Source organism: Microcebus murinus, chromosome 26 (assembly GCF_040939455.1).
Source record: "Microcebus murinus isolate Inina chromosome 26, M.murinus_Inina_mat1.0, whole genome shotgun sequence".
NCBI lineage: Eukaryota > Metazoa > Chordata > Mammalia > Primates > Cheirogaleidae > Microcebus > Microcebus murinus.
The window spans coordinates 2,560,304-2,581,614 of record NC_134129.1 but is presented as its reverse complement, the minus strand read 5'-3'; the positions used below and the strand labels follow the sequence as shown (position 1 = coordinate 2,581,614).

The following is a 21,311-nucleotide window of genomic DNA, read 5'->3' as shown; positions in this document are numbered from 1 at the left end:
CCTGTCATTTGTGCTGTTGTCATATATTTTCCTGTACAATATATATTTATCACTGTAGGTAATTATTACTATTATTTTAAAAAGCATAGATTTTTGAGTTCTGAAGAAGAATCCACTTTTCCGCCATTTGCTCCTGACCCTCGTTAAAAGGTAAAGAACTGCATAATTCTTTGAAAAACCACTTACTGAAGTATTAGTAGGTGCTCTTGTTAAAATGTTCATAAAATTCTTAAGTTTATAAAAAACTAATTTGAATGGCAAAATGATCTGTGTGAAAAACTAATATTTTATATAAAAGTAGAATTACCAAGGTGTTTGGGGGAAGTGTGTTTGTGTACTTTCTTAGAGCATTAACTAATCTTTTTAGTAAGAAAAATATAAGGAAAAGTGCCTTTTCCAGAAGCAGGCGCAGAATAAGATATAAGCCACAGTCTAATTGTACCACTACTTGGGCACCTAGGAGGAAGGAAAGGTTAAAAAAAAAAAAAAACCAAACAAACAAACCCACGCATGTTCTTTTTTAAAAAAATTTTATTTTCACATTGTTTATAAAAACATAACAGCAATTGTAATTTCTCAGTTACAAGGCAAAGAGAAACATTGCGTAATGAACATTAGACAGGGCAGTATGCCCTACAAAGAAGACATAAAATGTCCAAGGGAAGCTTCAACATAAAAATGTTGAGTATATAACATGAGATAATTTCAATAAATAACAACTGACATTCTTTTAAAAGTACAGGAATAGGCATGCACACACATTCCCTCACCCCAACACTGGTGTAGCTGCTTGCTTGGATCCTGCACTCCGGCCCACCTGGCCAGGGCTGACCCGCATGGCCTCCCACTAATACCGGTTGCAGGAGACTCTGCAAACCCGTCTTCTTCACAGTTAGTAATGATCAGGACTGAGCTACGTTGATGAAACACAGCCACAGTTTTAAATAAAATCATGTAAAAATATTCAAATACAAGCTTTGAGGAATAAATAAATACATAAATAAATAGAACTCTCCCGGGAATTACTCGAACACGTGCAGCGCCGTGCGGCGGCCGGAGACTGGCAGCTGGCAGTCCATTTCAGCGCGTCGCCAGCTCGCGTCCGTCGGCGGGTCAGCGGCCGCCCCTAGGGCGAGAGGCCGTCAGCGGCTCGGGAGGCTGCTCTGCCCGCGCCGGCCGCGCAGGGGTCGCCCGCAGCTCCCGCCGCGCCTCCCCGGGCGCGCCTGCCGGGCTCAGGGAGGGAGCGCGAGGTCCGCAGGCGCTCGGCCCAAGCCCCGGCGCGGGAGGAGCAGGCCAGCCGCGCTCGGCACCCAGGCCCGGCCTCCCGCCCGCCGCCGCGTCCCGCGACAGAACCGGGGCCGAGCCGGTTCTTCCCGCCCCCGACCGCCGCCACCCGACAGGAAACCGCAACTCACCTGCCCAGCATCTTGGCGATGATCTTCTTCACCATGGGGGCCTCCGGCTGCAGACAGGCCTCCTGCCCGCCCTTGAGCTGGGCTCTGCGGGAGAAGGGAGGCCGGTGAGCGGGAGGCGGGTGAGCGGGAGGCCGGTGAGCGGGAGGCGGGTGAGCGGGAGGCCGGTGAGCGGGAGGCCGGTGAGCGGGAGGCCGGGCGGGGGCGGGGGGTGGGTGCGGGCGACACTCACACGACTTCGGTCTGCGCGCAGTGGGGGCCCGGGGCCGTCACCTTCACGCTCTGGATGTTCTTGAGGTGGATGCCCCGCAGGGTCTGCAGGCACTGGCAGCGCAGCTCGGCGACCACGGGCGCCCCTGCGGGGCGGAGACACGCGTTAGCGGGGCTGTCGGGTGGGCGCCCCAGCCCGTCCGCCCCCGTCCCCGGCGCGGGTCCCACCTGCAGCGCGCCGGCCCGTGGCGACCAGGAGCAGGAGCAGCAGCGCCGCGCGCAGCAGCCGGGGGGTGCGGGGGACATGGGCGGCGCGGGCCATGGCTCGGCGGGGGCGGCGGGAGGGGCCTGCGGTGCGGGTCTGCGGCTCCGGGGTGCGGGTCCGCGGCTCCGGGGTGCGGGTCCGCGGCTCCGGGGTGCGGGTCTGCGGCTCGGGAGGCTGCGATGGAGCAAGTGGAGCTGGCGCGAGGGGCCTGCATGCGGGTCTGCAGCTCTGGAGCCCCGCGAACCCCTTTTATGCCGGGCTGGGGCGGGAAAGCCCGGAGCCCGGGCCAGGGAAATTCCCGGAGCCCCGCGTCACTCTGAGTCGGGAAGGACGGCGCCGCCCCGCCCCGGGGGTGCAGAGCAGGGGACCGGCCGCTGCCCCTGCCTCGTCCTCCCGCTTAACCCCTGATGTGCACTCCGGGACTCCGGGATATTTGTTTTCTGTTCCAGATTCCCAGATAGGCCGGGAGTCCCCGCCTGGGAGGAGGGGACCGCAGCCGCTGGGTGACCACAACGGTGGGCGCTGGGCCGTGCAGGGACTGGCTCCTCTTTTCAGGACAGAGTTTCTTCCCTGGAGGTCATTGCAGGGATGGCATTGAAGAGTTAAGGTGCCATGAAAGGGTGTTGAATTTTGTCAAAAGCTTTTTCTGCATCTATTGAAAGAATCATGTGGTCTTTGTTTTTGCTTCTGTTGATGTGGTGAATTGCATTTATAGATTTACGTATGTTGAACCATCCCTGCATCCCTGGGATGAAGCCCACTTGGTCATGGTGGATTATTTTTTTGATAAGTGTCTGGATTCGGTTAGCTAAGATTTTGTTGAAAATTTTTGCATCTATATTCATTAGGGATATTGGTCTGTAGTTTTCTTTTTTTGTTGCATCCTTTCCTGGTTTTGGTATCAGAGTAATATTCGCTTCATAAAAGGTGTCGGGGAGGTTTCCGTTCTTCTCGATGTTGTGGAATAGTTTCTGCAAGATAGGTACTAGTTCTTCTTTGTAAGTATGGTAAAATTCAGGTGTGAAGCCATCTGGACCAGGACTTTTCTTTTTAGGGAGATTTTTAATTGCTGTTTCTATTTCAGCTGTTGAGATTGGTCTGTTCAGGGAATCTATTTCTTCCTGGTTGAGCCTAGGGAGGCTGTGTGTTTCTAGAAATTTGTCCATTTCCTCCACATTTTCCAGTTTGTGTGCATAAAGATTTTTGTAGTATTCATAAATTGTATCTTGTATCTCTTTGGGATCAGTTGTGATATCTCCTTTTTTATTCCTGATGGAGCTTATTAGAGATTTTTTGACCAGTGGAACAGATGTGAGAATCCTGATATAAAACCATCCTCATATAGCCATCTCATCTTTGACAAAGCAGACAAAAACATACGCTGGGGAAAAGAATCCCTCTTCAATAAATGGTGCTGGGAAAACTGGATAGCCACCTGTAGAAGGCTAAAACAGGACCCACACCTTTCACCTCTCACAAAAACCAACTCACGCTGGATAACAGACTTAAACCTAAGATATGAAACTATTAGAACTCTAGAGGAAAAAGTTGGAAACACTCTCCTAGACATCGGCCTGGGCAAAGAGTTTATGAAGAAGTCCCCAAAGGCAATCACAGCAGCAACAAAAATAAATAAATGGGACATGATCAAACTACAAAGCTTCTGCACAGCCAAAGAAATAGTCATGAAAGTAAACAGACAACCTACAGAATGGGAGAAAATTTTTGCATCCTATGCATCCGATAAGGGACTGATAACTAGAATATACTTAGAACTCACGAAAATTAGGAAGAAAAAATCAAATAACCCCATTAAAAAGTGGGCAAAGGACTTGAACAGAAATTTTTCTAAAGAAGACAGAAGAATGGCCAACAAACATATGAAGAAATGCTCAACATCTCTAATCATCAGGGAAATGCAAATCAAAACCACAATGAGATATCACTTAACCCCAGTGAGAATGGCCTTTATCAAAAAATCTCCAAACAATAAATGCTGGCGTGGTTGCGGAGAGAGAGGAACACTCCTACACTGCTGGTGGGACTGCAAACTAGTTCAACCTCTGTGGAAAGCAATATGGAGATACCTTAAAGCGATACAAGTGAATCTACCGTTTGATCCAGCAATCCCATTGCTGGGCATCTACCCAAATGATCCAGTGACACTCTACAAAAAAGACACCTCCACTCGAATGTTTATAGCAGCACAATTCATAATTGCAAGGCTGTGGAAACAGCCCAAGTGCCCATCAATCAAAGAATGGATTAATAAAATGTGGTATATGTACACCATGGAGTATTATTCAGCTCTAAGAAACAATGGTGATATAGCACACCTTATATTTTCCTGGTTAGAGCTGGAACCCATACTACTAAGTGAAGTATCCCAAGAATGGAAAAACAAGCACCAGATATATTCTCCAGCAAACTGGTATTAACTGAGTAGCACCTAAGTGGACACATAGGTGCTACAGTAATAGGGTATTGGGCAAGTGGGAGGGGGGAGGGGGGTGGGTATATACATACATAGTGAGTGAGATGTGCACCATCTGGGGGATGGTCATGATGGAGACTCAGACTTTTGGGGGGAGGGGGGGAAATGGGCATTTATTGAAACCTTAAAATCTGTACCCCCATAATATACCAAAATAAAAAAAATAATTAAAAAAAAAATCAAACAAACAAACAAAACAAAAAAAAAAAAGAGTTAAGGTGGCAACGGCAGCCTCGCTGGTCTGGCTCCTCTCCAACAGGTGTTTCGCCAACTTCATCCATCTTTGAAATAAACTCACTCCTTAAAAATACACCTGTCGTCTCAGGTTATCTGTAAGAGCGTTTGTCTCGTTCCTGATGTTCTGTTCTCTCGAGTAAGTCCCAGGCTCTGTGTTCTTCTGCAGACCACTGTCACAGTTTACCTCAATGTTAATTTTAGGATACGGTGCTGTCATCTCCCATCCTTCCTCTTTTTGAAAACTTGGAATTCCTCACACTTTAGGAATTCCGGGAGCGTCACCTTTTCGTGGGGCGGAGAGCTGTGTTCTGATGGGTGAAAGTGACTGGGGGCTATAGAGGGACCTGTTGGGCTCATGAAGTCCAGCTGTCCTAGTGCCGCCGTCCCTGGACCAAGAAAGGCACCAGAAGGGGAGTACCTAGTGTGGTTTTGCCTGTTTACCTAAGTGCCAACAGATATGTCTTTGACATGTAAATACTAGATTTCTAATTTCATGCCATTTCATGTCATCTGTATTTACCTGCATCGTGGGCTTGATTCTATCTCGAGAAATAACTGTCTACATCCTTTAGTCCATAAGAATGCCAATAAAGCATTCCAAGTCTGTTTAGCTGATGCCTGCTCACTAGGTAACTGACTTTGTACCATCAATTTCAATGATTCTTCCCTCACCCCTGCCCCCACCCCTTTTAAATTAAAGTGCATGTTCTAAGTTGATTCTCCAGGGTGGATACAGACCTCTGGGATATGTGAGCGATTCTACCACTGCTGCGAGGAGGGCTGGGAAGCCACAGCTGGCCTGCCTCTGGAATAGGGCACTAGCTGGACGCAGAGCTGTAGAAGCAGCTTGGCAAGGCTGTCAGGGCTGAACCCTGCACCATGTACTTGCCCCGAGACCATTGGCAATTTGCCTAACCTCTATTCATGTTTTTCCTCTGTCAAAGAGCTTACAATAGTGCCCGTCTCACAGGGTTATTACAAGTATAAAATGTGTACACATTTGTAAAACATCGGCACATATTAAGTGTCATACAAATATTTGTAAAATAAACAAAATAGAAGTAGTGATTTACAATTTTACTGTCATGGACCGAATGTGTCCCCCTCAAATTTCTCTACTGAGGCCCTAGCTTCCTATGTGAAATCAGGAGGCGGAGCCTTTGGGAGGTAGTTAGGTTTAGATGAAGTCATGAAGGTAAGGCCCCGCGATAGCATTAATAAGTGCCTCTATAAAAAAAGATCAGAGTCCTCCCTCCCTCCCTCCCTCCAGCCCTCCCTCTCTCTCTCTCTGTCTCCCCGAATTTGAGGGCACAGCAAAAAGATGCTCATCTGCAAACTAGGAGGGGAGCCTGCACCAGACATGGAATCTGCCAGCACCTTAATCTTGGATTTCCCAGCCTTAAGAACAATGAATTAAGTGTCCTTTTTTTTTGTTTAAGCAATCCAATTGATGGCATTATGTTATGGCAGCTCAAACTGACTCAGACACTTACCTAAACAGAATTGCCTAGTTGTTAATCCTTACGTAAACAGAAAAAAATTTTCAAAGAAACATCTCATTTATCTTTAAAATGTTTCAGCACCAAGAATCCATATTATTAGGGAATCTTAGAAAAGTTTCTTTAAATCTTTTATTTGAGATTTTAGTTTCAGTTACTTTCCACATGAAATGGGAACAAGAGTGAAATTCTATGCAACCCATTTATTAGAAAAGATTTAAGAAATGACTGTCTCCCTGCCTTGGGCATTAACATCTGGCTGCCCAAATTTATCATTTATTTCTTGCAACTAAAAAACAATTAGAAAATATTAGCTTTTAATGATTGTCAGGCCCACCCAAAGTATTGCCATGAGTAAATACTAAGGAAGAGTAAAATTTTGATTTGTCTATAGTAACAGCCCCCCAAAAAGATAACACATGTCAAGAATCAGCCCATTATGCATAGAATTATCTCCATGACTCCTAGAACTGGTCTAATAAAAATTATTTCATTTCCTTTCAGAAAGGAAATAAAGGCCGGGCGCTGTGGCTCACGCCTGTAATCCTAGCTCTTGGGAGGCCGAGGCGGGCGGATTGCTCAAGGTCAGGAGTTCAAAACCAGCCTGAGCGAGACCCCGTCTCTACTATAAATAGAAACAAATTAATTGGCCAACTGATATATATATATAAAATTAGCTGGGCATGGTGGCGCATGCCTGTAGTCCCAGCTACCCGGGAGGCTGAGGCAGAAGGATCACTCGAGCCCAGGAGTTTGAGGTTGCTGTGAGCTAGGCTGACGCCACGGCACTCACTCTAGCCCGGGCAACAAAGCGAGACTCTGTCTCAAAAAAAAAAAAAAAAAAAAAAGAAAGGAAATAAAGTAGTTTTTCCCCCTTTCCAAATACATCACTTTAAGTGATTTCATTCCTGAAAGCCCCTCCTAAGTTTTTGAAATTATTAAGAACACCAGTGTTATGAAACCTACCATGACAAATTCCTTCTGCTTTTAACAAGTGCTGATGCTACTGTTATGTGCATGCGTTGTAAATCCATGCAATTGTTTAACCCAATGAAGTTATGTCTAAAATAGAAGCTCAGCTTCCTAAATTCCATTCTACCCTGAAAGTCTTATTGTGTCTTTCAGATTTGACTAGTACAATCTCATATACCTGCAAAATCTAGGGTGGCTGCTCAGTGCTGAGCACTGACGTTCTTGTGACTTGGTGAGTGGCATGGCTCTACTTTACCCTGACTTGCCTTGAGGACTTTGCCAACATTACCCCTAGCATAAAGTTTGCTCCTAAAGTGAAACAGATTGCAGAGATAAACAATTACAGCAGATTTTAGAGATGGATCTGATGGGGGTTGAGATATCATGCTTTGAATTACAGAATAGAAGACAGATTAGCCAACACCATTGATAACTAAGTCTTGATAGTTCTAACTCCTGTTTATGCTTAGTGACTTCTTTGCCTTCAAATTTTGCTGTCACTTACACAAAACTGGACAGTGGTACGATCTCCTTGTTGTGTCTGACTTGGTGAAGAAATAGTTGACGTGGTTACATACTGTTTATTTCTTCTAACTTTTTTCATCAAAGAAAGAGTTAAGACAGGCTTTCCATTACTAGATCCTTTGAACTCTTCACAGTATTATGGATATAGTGGAACCAAAGGGAAATGTAGAGGTGATGACAAGGGGACCCTCACAGCCCAGAAACCCTCTGCTTCTGTGCCATCAATCCCAAACGCTTCACCCTCTGAAGTCCCCAGAGACACCCAGCACTAGGTCAGGATCTGGTATTAAGATTGAAGGCAGATGATAAGGTATGTGAAGACTCTAACTCAGGGGTCCTCAAACTTTCGAAACAGGGGGCCAGTTCACTGTCCCTCAGACCGTGGGAGGGCTGTTGGAGAGTGGGCACACATTCCACACATGCGCACTGTGGGCCCGGGATGAGTTGACTGCTAAGCAGGACAGGCAGCGGTGCCAAAAACACCCGGCGGAGCTGGATAAATGTCCTCGGTGGGCTGCATGTGGCCGGCAGGCCATAGTTTGAAGATGCCTGCTCTAACTTGTCTAACATTTTACCTCTAGTGACTCTCAGAGTATCTTGGATGGTACTAATAAGAAGGTAGACTCCACCCTGAACTATTAAAGTTCAGTTCTGTCATCAAGAGATGAGAGCAATACTTTTAAACTACAAGTTATGATCCACTAGTGGGTCATTAAATCAATTTAGTGGGTTGTAACCAGTATTTGAAAATATAATGGAATAAAATATAATAGGATAGAATTTTTTTTTAAAAATATGCCATAATGCATCACATACTTTTAGCTTAAGTGTTATTCTGGGTGATACTTTTGTGTCTCATACACATGGGTAACAGTGTAAAACCTAAATGCTAGAGGGACAAAATGCAAAAAAGAACTTCCAGGAATAAAAATAGCCTGTCAATGGTTTTGTTATATTGATCAAGGCTTTGCCTATATCCTAAATTCCTAGTTTATAGACATTACCTGCTAACAGTTTTCAGTCAGAAAAAAAAAAGTTGAAGCACATTCTATTTTAATTTCATCACTCCCTGAAAGTTTGCACAACAGAGAGCTACAGGAAATTGCTGTGCAATCTGAGATTTTCCCGGCAGGAATGCCAGCTTCCTAGGCTTTTGCTGATAAGGGCTGCAGCTTGACAGTGTTCTCAGCAGAGTTAAAAGATTAACATGGCACCAGCATTGATTGACTTAGCAAAATTTGTTTTGGTCCCTTGGTTAGTTAGACTACACTCACTAATTATTATACTGAACTAAGAATGTTGCTCATGGCAGTTGCAAAAGGAAAATTATTAATTAAAAAAAAGTAAAACCATAATACCTTACCACTGGCACCCTACTTGCTAGTGTGTTAATTTTTCAAAAGATCAATTGAAGTACTTGTATTTCAATTTCAACATTCTTTGCTTATTTTCACCACAATGTTTTTGCTCAATGTCTTACTAACCCACCAGACTGTCAATGAAAGCACAAAAATTACAATAACACCAACATGACAATTATAATTAAAACATACTATTTTGTATATTTTCATTTCTAAATCAGAGCTGAGATTGTTCATGCATGTGTGTGTGTATCCATGTGTATGTGCAAAATCTCCTTACAGTAACCCAAGAAATAGATACTCAAAATACACCCATTTTTTGTATTAGGAAACAAAGGCATCTGCCATACTAAGAATTGTGGACTTTACACTGTAGGTAGAAGAGACACTTTGTTTACACGTGAATGAGTGGCATGGTTGTATTTGTATTTTAGCAAAATAACTCTTGTGGTATTGAAGGTACAAAGTAGGGGTAAAACTTAGGCTACAGCAGTTAGGTTACCTGCTATCAGTTTGATCCTTTCTAAAATTGTTTCTAAGCTTTCTTACTGTGGATCCACGATACCCCTTAGGCTTGGATTAATTTGACCCCCACCACTGAGGCAATAACCTTCTGAGAACTCTGCCTTTGAGCTAAAGTGAATCAGGACGAATATGAATCCCATAAGCTAACAAAAATAATCACAGTCTTTGTTTCCATTGTAGAATTTGTTAAATTCAATATCTTATATAAATTATTCATTGGATATGAATATAAAATCTTTGGACAATGGAAGAAATTTTGAATAATATATTTATCTGTGGTGGAAGCCTTTTCTGTCACATCTTTGTAGTCATTTTTTTTCTCTACCTTGCATAAATATCCAACATAAAAACATATGGAAAATAGGCAAAGCTTTGTGAGATATGGACTGTTAGATTTATTGCATGCCTGTGACAATTACACTTGGAACAAAAGCAAAGTCAGTGGCTAAATTTAAATTTTGTGTTCTCAACATTCTCTTATAATAAAAGTCCAACCTCTGCTTTCCTTTACATCACTTCTTCAAACTTTCAAACATTGAGTGGTAGGCCGGGCGCAGTGGCTCACGCCTGAAATCCTAGCACTCTGGGCGGCCGAGGCGGGAGGATCACTTGAGCTCAGGAGTTTGAGACCAGTCTGAGCAAGAGTGAGACCCTGTCCCTACTAAAAATAGTAAAAATTAGCTGGGTGTGGTGGTGTGTGCCTGTAGTCCCAGCTACTTGGGAGATTTAGGCGAGAGAATTGCTTGAGCCCAGGAGTTGGAGGTTGCTGTGAGCGAAGTTGATGCCACGGCACTCTAGTCCAACCCACAAAGTGAGACTCTGTCTCAAAAAAGAAAAAAAAAAAGTTAAAAGAAACAAACATTGGGTGGTGGGTCTGAATTTTGCTCCATAAACTTGAATGTGCAAGAAAATTTACATTACTGTCTTTAAATCAAATCAGGTTTGACCCTATGCCTTCATTCCACCAGGGACAAAACTATTCAATCTCAGTCATTATTGTGGTTCCCTGACCACACAGCCTGAAAGTACAAAGGTGCTGAAGGATTTACACAGAGCAAAACATTGCAGGGTGTCCCTCTGGACTTGGCTTAAACAGTCCTTGATTTTCCATCAAAGGACAAACATTGACATGGTCTTTAAAGTGCAGGGATGTGGAGCTCTCATCCATTCTGTGGCACAGAAGTCTTTGCTAAGGTTGGTAATGCCAGTGCTTGCTAATCTCTTAAGTAGAGGATAGCCATTCTTCCAGAGTCCGGTCACTTCCCTGGAAGTGGAAGGAAAGAAACAAAATTGGTAGCCTTAGCAGTGTGTAAAACACCGCGACAACCCTCTTCCCTCTCTGCTGCTCCACCTCCATGGCACCCAGCAGAGAAGGCGATGAAAGATAGATCATGAGTTCAAAAAGAAGGGAAGACACTGAGAATGGTGAGAAAAAGAAAATAAAAGAATAAAAGATTCTTGAAAGGCAGAAAAGAGAAGCATGTCCAAGGAATTTGAAGTTCCTTAGCTAACTTTGAGGAGTTTGTCCAACTGGTGGTCCAAGATTCAGGAATGAAGAGTTGAAAACAGGAGGTAAAATTAAGGTAGCTGAAATGGTGGAATGGAGACCAGGAGCTACTTTGGTTTCCAGCGCCCTTCTGGTTCTGTATTTTCTTCTTGTTTCTTTTGAATGTTTGTCAAACTAACATTCAGGCCATGTGGGAAGGGACCGAACTGTCTCCCCTCTTGCTCAGTACAGTTCTGCGGTTGCACGTGGACTTGTTTATCAAGCAGCAGCCATGTATGTTTCCAGGGCTGAGTGAGGCACTGAGACTCGGGAATCAAAACATCTATTCCTTCCTTCAGAAGAACCACAGTCTAGTCGAACAGACAGGGATGCCAACACGTGGTCATAACCCAATGTTTATGCCAGGAATTATATATGTAAGGGACTGGGGATAAAAAAGGATAAAACGCTCTCCTTGTTCTTATAGAGCTTACATTCTAAAGGATAGAATAGAGAAAGAAAAAATAATGCATCATGTATGGTCAGTTCCATATGGGGTCCAGTACTGCCCTCAGACTCAAGAAAGCGGTCCCCCTGTCCTGAGCCTAAGTTTCAGAAGGCCTCACTGTCACAGCCATGCGAAACAGAAATGCGCCAGAGAACACGCGGGAACCGCTGCCACATGAGCAACCAGAGCCCAGTGCTGACACCAAATGACCCTTAACCTAAACATCCTTAACCCTAAACATCTCTGGACTAACAGGTCAGTTCCCAGGCCGGGCATCCCAGAGTGACATACCGAGGAGGCTAATGAGTGATGAAGGCGGTCGGGCTCCCTTCCATTCTCTTAGGCACTGGAACTCTATGAGGAGCTAGAAGTAAGTAAAAAACAAAACAAAAACAACAGAAACCAGTATTTTCACAGGGCACTTGGCTTAAGGAGCTTACTAAAAGTCACAAGGGTCAGGTGCCCTTACTGCCAACAATTTCCCCGTCCTATCATTCTAAGATCAGTTAATAAGCACAACCGTAAGGAATCAGTCCACCATGTGTTACTTATTTATTCTGAAAGCTCAGTGTCTGGGTAATTTCCCAGAGGTGACCCATGATCATGTGTGAACACGACATAAAATTCATGGTTTGTTTCTGCCTCCAAGTAATGTTTTAGGAATCTTAGTGTCCCTGCATTAGCAGGGTGACACTTCTCCAAACTTAAATTAACAATGAAGAAATCTAATAATTAAGTGATTCAATTAATGTCTAATTTGGCATTTCTGTCTATAGAACAAAAATTATATAAAAATGTCAATTATGAAAACTTTATTACTGATTTTGCTGAAATGAAATCAAGTAAAATAAATTTTATATGATATATATAGAATAAATCATAAATTATGACTTTATTTTATCCAAATATAGCCTGCCTGTCCAATAACAGAACACCCAGATGTGGAATAACAAACATAATTGTCTCTGATATTTCACTGATTCTCATCATACAGAATCCGTAGCTTTACATATTTTTAAAATGGTATTGATATATAGTCATGTGTTGCATAATGATCGAGACACATTCTGAAATGTGCTACTAGGTTCTTCCTCCTAGTGTGAACATCAGAGTGCATTTACACAACCTAGATTGTGTAGCCTACCACACGCCTCGGCTGTGTGCTGTAGCCCGTTGCTCCCAGGCTACAAACCTATACAGCATGTTACTGGACTGAAGACTGCAGGCAACTGTAACACAGTGGTAAGTATCTGTGTACCTAAACATAGAAAAGGTAAAGTAAAAATATGGTATTATAATGTTATGGGCCCACCACTGTATATGTGATCTATCGTTGATTAAAACATCATTATGTGACACACAATTGTATATTTGTCAAGGTAGAAAGACAGGACTCATTTTATTTAACATTTTGAGAACTGGTTTAAAAAACTTTAAATATTTAGAAAGAGAACCCCAGGCCTGTCTTTGAATTCTTCCTCAACCGCCCACACTTGTTAGATACTGGCCTGATGGAGTATGTAGGAGAGGATCCTGAAAAGGTATCCTCCACCAGGCGACTGAAGAGATGAATGTGGGGAAGAAGCTGAGTATTATTATTATAATGTATTTTAATTTGTGCTCATTTTAGTACCCCATCAGAGGAATTTTCGCTTTTTTGAAACAAGAGTTATTTATTTTTTCTTTGTGTTTTTATCTACACACAGGGTTCACTTTATAAGTGCTAGGAAGGCAACAGTGCTTAATGAATTGAGAGGGTGTTCTTGGGAAAGAAAGGAAATGGAATGTAGACAATACATTTCAATAGTTAAGACCTCATATGAGAAATTCATTAACTTTAATTAATATTAGCATTTTAATTAAAGTCATTTTATGATAACGTTAGAACAACAGAACATGATTAGGGAAAATGAAGAATCACAGTCTTGCCTTTCTTGATTCTTCCATGGATGCTGGAAAAACTGCAGCACTAGCTACCCAATGTCGGTGGCTTAGGATCCTAACCCACCAAGTTGACATTTGCCAAGACATTTAAATTGTTTGGTTTTTAAAAAACCTTTTTTTCCATTATTAATACAAAGAATAAACACATTTGATCATTGAAGGGTTTTTAAGGTATTGGAATTTCAGCGGCAGGAAATTCATTTCTCAACTTACACTTACCATTTAAGAGGCATCAAAATGCTCATGAATTAATAGGCTGGTAGCTACTGTTATTTCCTGGTGGGACACTTTCACAGTGAGGGAAGGAAAAGGCTGAACACCAAGTGCTGTTCATTATGTGTCTTGGATATACTCCTGAATGTCTGAGATTTATGCTGAATTTATAGGAAGCGACGCCATTGAACTGAGTGTGGCTTTATTCTACACCCTGGAATAGAGTGGTGGAGCCAGACAGTAGTGCCAAGAGTGTTTGCTGTGCTGAGCCTTTAGCTGCAATCTCTTTCGCACGTGCACTGATTCAAAAAGGCTGCTGCTTGGGCTATAGCTATTTGTCAGCCTTATGGCTCAACAAACTGAAACATTAGCCAAATTAAATCTTATGGTGCCATTCAAGCTGCTCACTCATAGCACAATTTTGAATACGATCATATCTGCAGTCAGATCTGCAGTCTTTAGTCCACTAAGAGGAGCAGAAAAGAAGCAACAAGAGACACAGCCTGACCTCGGCTGCAAAGGGCAGCAGGATGCCAGGGAACTCAAGGTCCTGCTGTTTTCCCCTTCCATTGAAATGGAAAGCCCATGACAAATTTATGCAAATAACGTACGGAAAACAATTTCTTGAAGACAACTTCTGAGGAGTGCCAAATGTTTCTTTGTTTTCTTTTGGCCTGGCTTATGGATGATATTAGCTTATTTTAGAGGCTAGCTTCCAATTTTCCTGGAAGCTAGTGCCAAAGAACATTCATTTCACAGAAAAGCCAAGGTCTGAGATGCAAAACTGGGAGTGAGTGAGGCCCCAGGGCAGAGTGAGGACAGGATGTGATTTCACTGACATTCCATTCCTTTCTCGCCTACTCCTCCCATCTCAGTCAGAGTGGCCAGATCCACTGAAGGATAGTAATTGGCATTTCAACTTGAGAACAGAGGCTCCTGGCACTTGAGGGGTGACCTTATTGCAATATATACAGTTTTCCACTTGAAAAACTCCCCTTGAGTTAAAGGATATGAAGAACATCAACTTCATAAAGTAAAACACAGAATTCAGTGACTTCATTACAAGAAAAGAGAACCCCAGAAAAAGTATTCTGCAACTGAAGAGTCACCATCCCCTTGGTCAGTGAGAGCTTCTCAACCTCACTTGCCCGCACTGCTGCGTTCATGTCCGCTCATATGGGCTTACAAGAATGGATTGTAAAATTGTCCAGAATTGTGAAAGTCAGTGACTAGCTGTTGGTAGCATAAATTTGGCCATAGTGGGATTGTTTATACTATGGAAATCAGCAAATGCTACAAATCTGGGGTTTTTGTATACTTGAGCACTGGCTTACTGATGTTACAGCAAGTGTTACAGCAGGTGGTCCTGAGGACAAACCGAGTGGCACACGCAGAGTTCAAGAATCAAAGTTTATTTGCTGGAGGGCTCAGAGGGGTCTCACCACAAATTCTGAGCCCCACCTACCCGATTTTTCCCACTTTTATTAAGTTGGGATGGTCTAAGCGGTGGGATATCAGGTGACTAATGCCCACCAGGTAATAGGTTAGTATTATGTTGATGCACCAGGTAATATTATGTTGATGCACCTGGTAGTTGATACACTAGGTAGTAGGTTCAGTGTTATGCTGATGCGCCAGGTAATAGATGGGCTTTTCCTTATCACTAACACACTACTGCTCATGGCTCTACATGAACAGGATCTGCATAACATGATCCGCCTTACTGTATCCTCCATCTTCTCCCTTCACTGTCCTTGGCTGGAATCCCTTGGACATTCTCCCTTCTCTCCGCACCCATGCCAGCATCTGTTGTCTTGGGACTTTATGATAAGAGCCATTCTCACTGGGATTAGGTGACATCTCACCTAATGGTTTTGATTTTCATTTCTCTGATGATTAGTGATATTCAGCATTTTTTCATGTTTGTTGGCCATTGTTTATCTTCTTTTGGAAAAGCTTCTGTTCATGTCTTTTGCCCACTTTTTAATGGGGTTGTTTAATTTTTTCTTGCTGATTTGCTTGAGTTCTTTGTAGACTCTAGTTATCAGCCCTTTATTGGATGTATAGTATGCAGATATTTTCTCCCATTCTGTAGGTTGTCTGTTTGCTCTATTGATTGTGTCCTTGGCTGTGCAGAAACTTTTTAATTTGATCAGGTCCCATTTATTTATTTTTGTTGTTGCTGTGATTGCTTTTGGGGTCTACTTCATAAATTCTTTGCCTAGGCTGATGTCTGTAAGAGTTTTCCAAACATTTTCTTCCAGAATTCTTATAGTCCCATGCTTTAGGTTTAAGTCTGTTTTCCATCATGAATTAATTTTTGTGAGTAGTGGTTTCAGTCTTCTGCATGTGGCTATCCAGTTTTCCCAGCACCATTTATTGAATAGAAATTCTTTTCCCCAGTGTCTGCTTTGTCAAAGATCAGATGTCAATATGATTTCTGTGACATTTTGATTTAATAAATTTTACTCTTCAGTGCATGCCCACAACTGGAGGCTATGCCCTCTAATTCTAAAAGTGTGGTATCAAATTTATAGGCAAAGACAGAAATGGGTGACTCAAAGGCACACAAAAGAAAGACAGTCACTGGAGAAACAGCTCCAGGAAACTATAGAAGAATATTATTTTAAACTAGATAAGAAATTTTTGCATTTATATGATTTAAAAATTATTATTCCTTTTGTTTAGAGTTTATCATCATTATTTTCTAAATATTTTTGTATAAAATGCACCTGTATTGAAAATGCTATCCACAGTGTGAAATGCAGTTACTACAAACATCAAAATAGCCAGGGGTGGTATGGGGCAGGGACCCTCAACTGTTCACAGGAAGGCGGACTCTGGGAGGACTCACCATGCCTGGATGAAAGAGCCTTCAAAACCGTCTACCTTCCTTTGCCTTTAATTCCGTACAATTCTGATTTAGGTACTTAGCAGAAAGAGCTTTCTGGTGAAAGGATACCAATAGATAGGCCACTAGGTCGTAGATGAAGACATTGGCTTTCTGGACTTTTAAAAAGAAGCATTACTTGCATTACTGTGGTTTAAAGTAAATTGTATCTGTGAGGTAGAAATATACCAATAAAACTGACTTTATAATTTTGCAAGTATCAATTTCTCCAACAGTGATTATATACATATGTATGTATATATGTGTGTATATATACACACATTCACATGCACACACACACACACATATAAATAAAATGCACCCACCAGGGTGTAGCATTGTTCTCAGAGACAAGGTCCAGCCTAGAAGAGTTTACAGGATAGGTGGAGACCACCCGACACCTGACAACATTCCCAGCCAGCTGTCATGAGTGCTGTAGAGAATCGAGTATGGGCCAGATCAGAATTGCCTGACAGTCCTTTGAGAGGTTAGAGGTCAAACTCTCATCCTTGTTCAATAGAATTCACTCATTTGCCAGAGCATCTACTATGTTCCACATACTATTATAGGAGCCTGGGACACATCAGTGAATAAAGCTGAAACATTCCTGCCCTCATGGATCTGACATTCTAGCAAGGGCTTGATTTATCTGCTTTAGTGCTGGGTTTTCCCCAGGCATGGGCATCTCCTGTGATGCCCCACAGCACTCCAGCAAGACGCCTGAAGCAAAGGAGGTGAGTCACCAGAACTGCGATGAAGAAACACATCAGGGAAGCAGAAACAATGTTCTCTTGTAATTTTAAATCTTACCTTAAGCTTCTCCTTTGATATATTCTGCACCAAAGTAATAATTCATGGTCCATTTGCTTAAAAGTGCCGCTTGCAGGATGTACACCCTTGAAGCTGACTGATAGACCAGGTGGGGTGGAGAGCCAGTGTCCTGCTGGACTTGGAGTCTGCAGCCCGTGGGACCCAGGTTCCCCTGTTTCAGTTCTGTAATTGACCAGCTGTGTGACCTCAGGTGAGCTGGTTATCGTCTCTCTTCCCAAGGACAGATGAACATGAAAACTCCAAACTTTTGCAATGTGGGAGCTTATTGATATACGTATTAATGTCTAGGTTTGTGGGTTTCGAGGCTACAGTGAGGTCACAATAAAGAATGATTTCTGGGCAAAGCCACAAAGAATAGGAATTAAAATATATATTGAGTATTTGTTCTGGGCTGGGCAGTGTGCTGGCTTTTTTATGGACTAATTCATTTGATTCCTCATGCAAACCTCGCCTTGATAGATGAGGTAACAAGGACTCAGCGAGGTTGCCCTAAGTTACCTGGAGCAAGTGGAAGAGCTGAGATTCCAAATCACAGCATCATGTCTTCACTCCAGTGCTCTCTCAACTTGCATGCTCAGTAAATGGTACTATCACAGTAAGTGTTTTATTAAAATACCATTTCCCTGAGACAAAGAAATAATGGCAATTTCTTTTGGGGTAGGGAGGCAGGAGAAACATTTTGAAAGTATTTAATGTATGAGAACATTTCCTCTCGAATATTGATCTGGTATATAAGTACTGTTCAGTTATTCCCATTATTTTTTGACTATAGGAGAGACTACAGTAAAAATTCCATTGGTGGATTTGAGATTGAGCTTATAAGATCTTGTTAAGTACCGTGTTTCCCCGAAAATTAGACCTACTCATAAAATAAGCCCCAGCAGGATTTCTAAGCATTTGCACAATATAAGCCCTACCCCAAAAATAAGACCTAGTGATGGGCGTGGCTATGCAGCGGATCTGCACAACCCATGCATTTCGTCACAGAGGGGTAAAGAAGACAGCAGCCCTTCTCATCTGCCCCATCGTGACAGCTACTATCCCAGAGGTGACCAGAAAGGTGCGGGCAGCCCCACCAACAAGGTTGGCTCCCCTGTCAGGTCCCGGCCATCCTGTGCGTGCTGCAAGCTGAGACTTTGAGGGGAAAATAACACATCCCCTGAAAATAAGCCCTAGGGTGTCTTCTTGAGGAAAAATAAATATAAGACCCTGTCTTACTTTTGGGGAAACATGGTACATCTAAGTCTAGCAAAAATGATGAATACCTGTCATACATATTGGTTAGGAAGAATGAAGAACCTCCTTTAGTTATAGGTCCAGACGCTAGTGCCAAAAAACAATTATAGCCAGTGTTCTCCTATCTTTCATGTTATTAGAACTATGAGACCCTCCCACATCATCTTTCAATTCAACTTTGTTTGATGTTGACACACAGGTTTATACAAAATAGATGACCATGTTAGTTTAGAAGAGGACAACAAGAATTGAAATAGGAGATTCTTTCCCTTGAGCAAGAGCTCTCAGTGTGAATATGAGGGTGGAAATCAGGGATGCACCCACTCTTAGTGGAGAGTGGCTTGCTTTTGTTTCAGACAGTCGAATTTTCTAAAGTTTTCTTGCTCTTCTAACAGCCTGGCTTCTTAGTGTGTGTTAACCTGTGGTTGGAAAGGAAGGCTGCTGTACATTAACAATGTGAACTTAAATGACTAAGTTAAATGACATTTTATCAAAGAAAAGTAGCTATTATTGCTAGCTGGATGCATAAAGTATGCAACTTCACATAAAGATGTACTCAGTGTTTGTCATGCTACTACAGGTGCATGCCCTACAAACACAGAAATTCTGATAGAGTCTACGTAACATGATTAAATTCTAGTTGAACATGATCATTCCAATCAAATAGAGGAAAAAGTATAAAACAATTATAATCAAAGACTCTGCATTATTGAGTGTATGGAAGGGTTTGTTTTATCTAGGATTGAAATAAACTGAATCTTCGGCTTATAATTTTTCACTCTGATTATTGGAAGAATTTGCCCCAGACTGGCTTTTTGTTCTGTGTATTTCTACCTTGTTTTTCCCAAACCTGCATCATTTTGGTGTTGTGTACTTTAGAACACATCTTACTTTTGCATCAGAAAGCTGGGTGAGTGTGCACAGTAAGCAAAGGGGTATTCCTAGAAGCTATTCTCACAGCAGGATGGCTAGTAAAGACACAGCCATTCATAATGTAACTGTGAACCAATAAAATACATGTCACTAAACCTAAACCACATTTGAGTATCCTCAACTCAACTTCCTCTTAGCCAGATCTCAAAAATGTTTACAGCTACTCCAAGATCACCCAGTACAAAGGGAAATATAAAGAAAGGAAGTGAGAGTGAGAGAAAAAAAGCAGTTCCTAGCCAATTTGATTGAAATATATAGCGTCAACAAATTTTGTAAAAATATATGACCACGTAAACACATTGCTAGGACCCTTTCCAAGGGCCCTGAACTTGAAAAAAAGCCTGAACTAGTGAGAGATCCTAATTAGCTTCAAGGTACATCTGTTAGGTAGATAGTGAGGGATTCTGGGTCTCCTAGGGAGAAAGTGGGTGCCATTGCCGTTCATCCCCCCAAATAGGCTTTCACAGAGATTCATGGGAAATTCACATGCACAGTAAGACTAGGGTCACATAACTCCCAACTGTCAGATCAAAGTGGTTCCATGGTGACATGTGAGCCATGAGGATGGTCCCAATCCTGACACTATAAAACAAGACCCAGACCATAACCAAACCCTTTTTTCTTCTGTTTTTGTTGGGACAATGAAGCCGGTCATCATCTGTGGTGTATGTAGCTTGCTCTGTAAACCTATATCTTGCTCTTGCTCTGTAATCCCATCTTTCTATCCTCAACCAACCTCATGTTTATGCTCGCCTTACTTTGGTGCGTCTGGTCGTTCTTCCGCCATAAGCGCACCGAGAAGCGACATTTCAGACTGCGGCCCAACATGTGCACCCCTGACGGTGACGAAGTTCGATCTATCTGCTTGGCATTGTTGCTTAAATTATGTAAAAATGTTCATCCTGATGTTCAGGTTAGCAACTGTGACCCTAATAAGTGGTAACAGTGACCAACGTAAGAAGGTTCTGTTGTATGGCCAAAAGGGTGACTCTGATATATGTCACTGCAGTGATTTTATGAAAAGCTTCCTTTAGCTTAGTTTCAAACAGACTTTTCTTTCCTTGTCACTAAAGTGGTATTTTGAACTAGTCATAGCCTAACAGATGTCTTTCTGTCTTTCTGGATCTCCACCCAAACCACTCTCATGTCTGCTGCATTAAAATGCGCATGTTACATTTTACTTCGTCATATTTGTAAAGTAAATCTCATTTGGTTTCCTCTTTTGTGGCTCCTAAAAGCAGCAAAGCTCCTGTGGGAGATGTTTGGCAATAGTTGATCTATCCTCAAGGTAACAATGCCCTATTATTCTTTTTATCTGGAGGCATCTGTGATGTAAGTGCTGGGGGAAAGGGATTTTAAAGGGAGATTCTGAAATCCTTGGGAAAGTCCACAAGTGTACGGGGCTTTGTAACCATGTCAACAAATGACATTGTCTAGGGATTAGTGACATGTCAGGCATGCAGCGGTTGGAAGGGAGCCAACAGAAGGAAGCTGGCCTCAGACACAGGAACTCCAGGCTTCCGAGCCAACTCTATTCAGCAGATTTTTCTGAGTATTCACGATATGTTAGGTGCTTGGGATTCAGATTCACCTCCTGTTATTAAGGGGGAAAAGGTGGAGTCAAATGCGGTAAGCAGAGCATTACAACACAGGTAAGTGCAGTCAGGGAAGCAGGGCCCAGGGCTGGACAGGACCTGGCAGGGCTGGGTAGCCAGACATGGGCCTGACTTAAGCAGGGCAGCCTCTGTCCAAGAAATCAGACTCCGAGAC

General features: G+C 42.7%; 1 protein-coding gene and 1 long non-coding RNA gene across 3 annotated transcripts; both read right to left on the bottom strand.

The window, feature by feature from the left end:
* Positions 1–513: 513 nt before the first annotated feature.
* On the bottom strand, positions 514–2,133 carry LOC142864726 (growth-regulated protein homolog gamma-like). Its single transcript, XM_075997795.1, has 4 exons — positions 1,851–2,133; positions 1,645–1,768; positions 1,416–1,499; positions 514–1,126 (listed from the first exon to the last, which is right to left on the bottom strand). Exons 1-4 carry the CDS (start codon positions 1,942–1,944, stop codon positions 1,114–1,116), a joined length of 315 nt encoding a protein of 104 aa, XP_075853910.1. The 5' UTR covers positions 1,945–2,133; the 3' UTR covers positions 514–1,113.
* Positions 2,134–9,741: 7,608 nt separating this feature from the next.
* LOC105860242 (uncharacterized) lies at positions 9,742–17,526 on the bottom strand. Of its 2 annotated transcripts, none has more exons than XR_012915087.1 (3): positions 17,352–17,526; positions 11,786–11,858; positions 9,742–10,764 (listed from the first exon to the last, which is right to left on the bottom strand). It is a non-coding gene; the product is annotated as an uncharacterized LOC105860242 (long non-coding RNA). The 2 variants fall into 2 exon arrangements; XR_001148971.2 differs by lacking the exon at positions 17,352–17,526 and adding an exon at positions 12,687–12,757.
* Positions 17,527–21,311: the final 3,785 nt, after the last annotated feature.

Coding starts and splice junctions, on each gene's coding strand:
- LOC142864726 (XM_075997795.1), bottom strand. CDS start 1,944: ATGGCCCGCGCCGCCCATGTCCCCCGCACCCCCCGGCTGCTGCGCGCG. Junction 1,769..1,850: donor CACGGGCCGGCGCGCTGCAG/GTGGGACCCGCG, acceptor TCCGCCCCGCAG/GGGCGCCCGTGGTCGCCGAG. Junction 1,500..1,644: donor TGCGCGCAGACCGAAGTCGT/GTGAGTGTCGCC, acceptor CTTCTCCCGCAG/AGCCCAGCTCAAGGGCGGGC.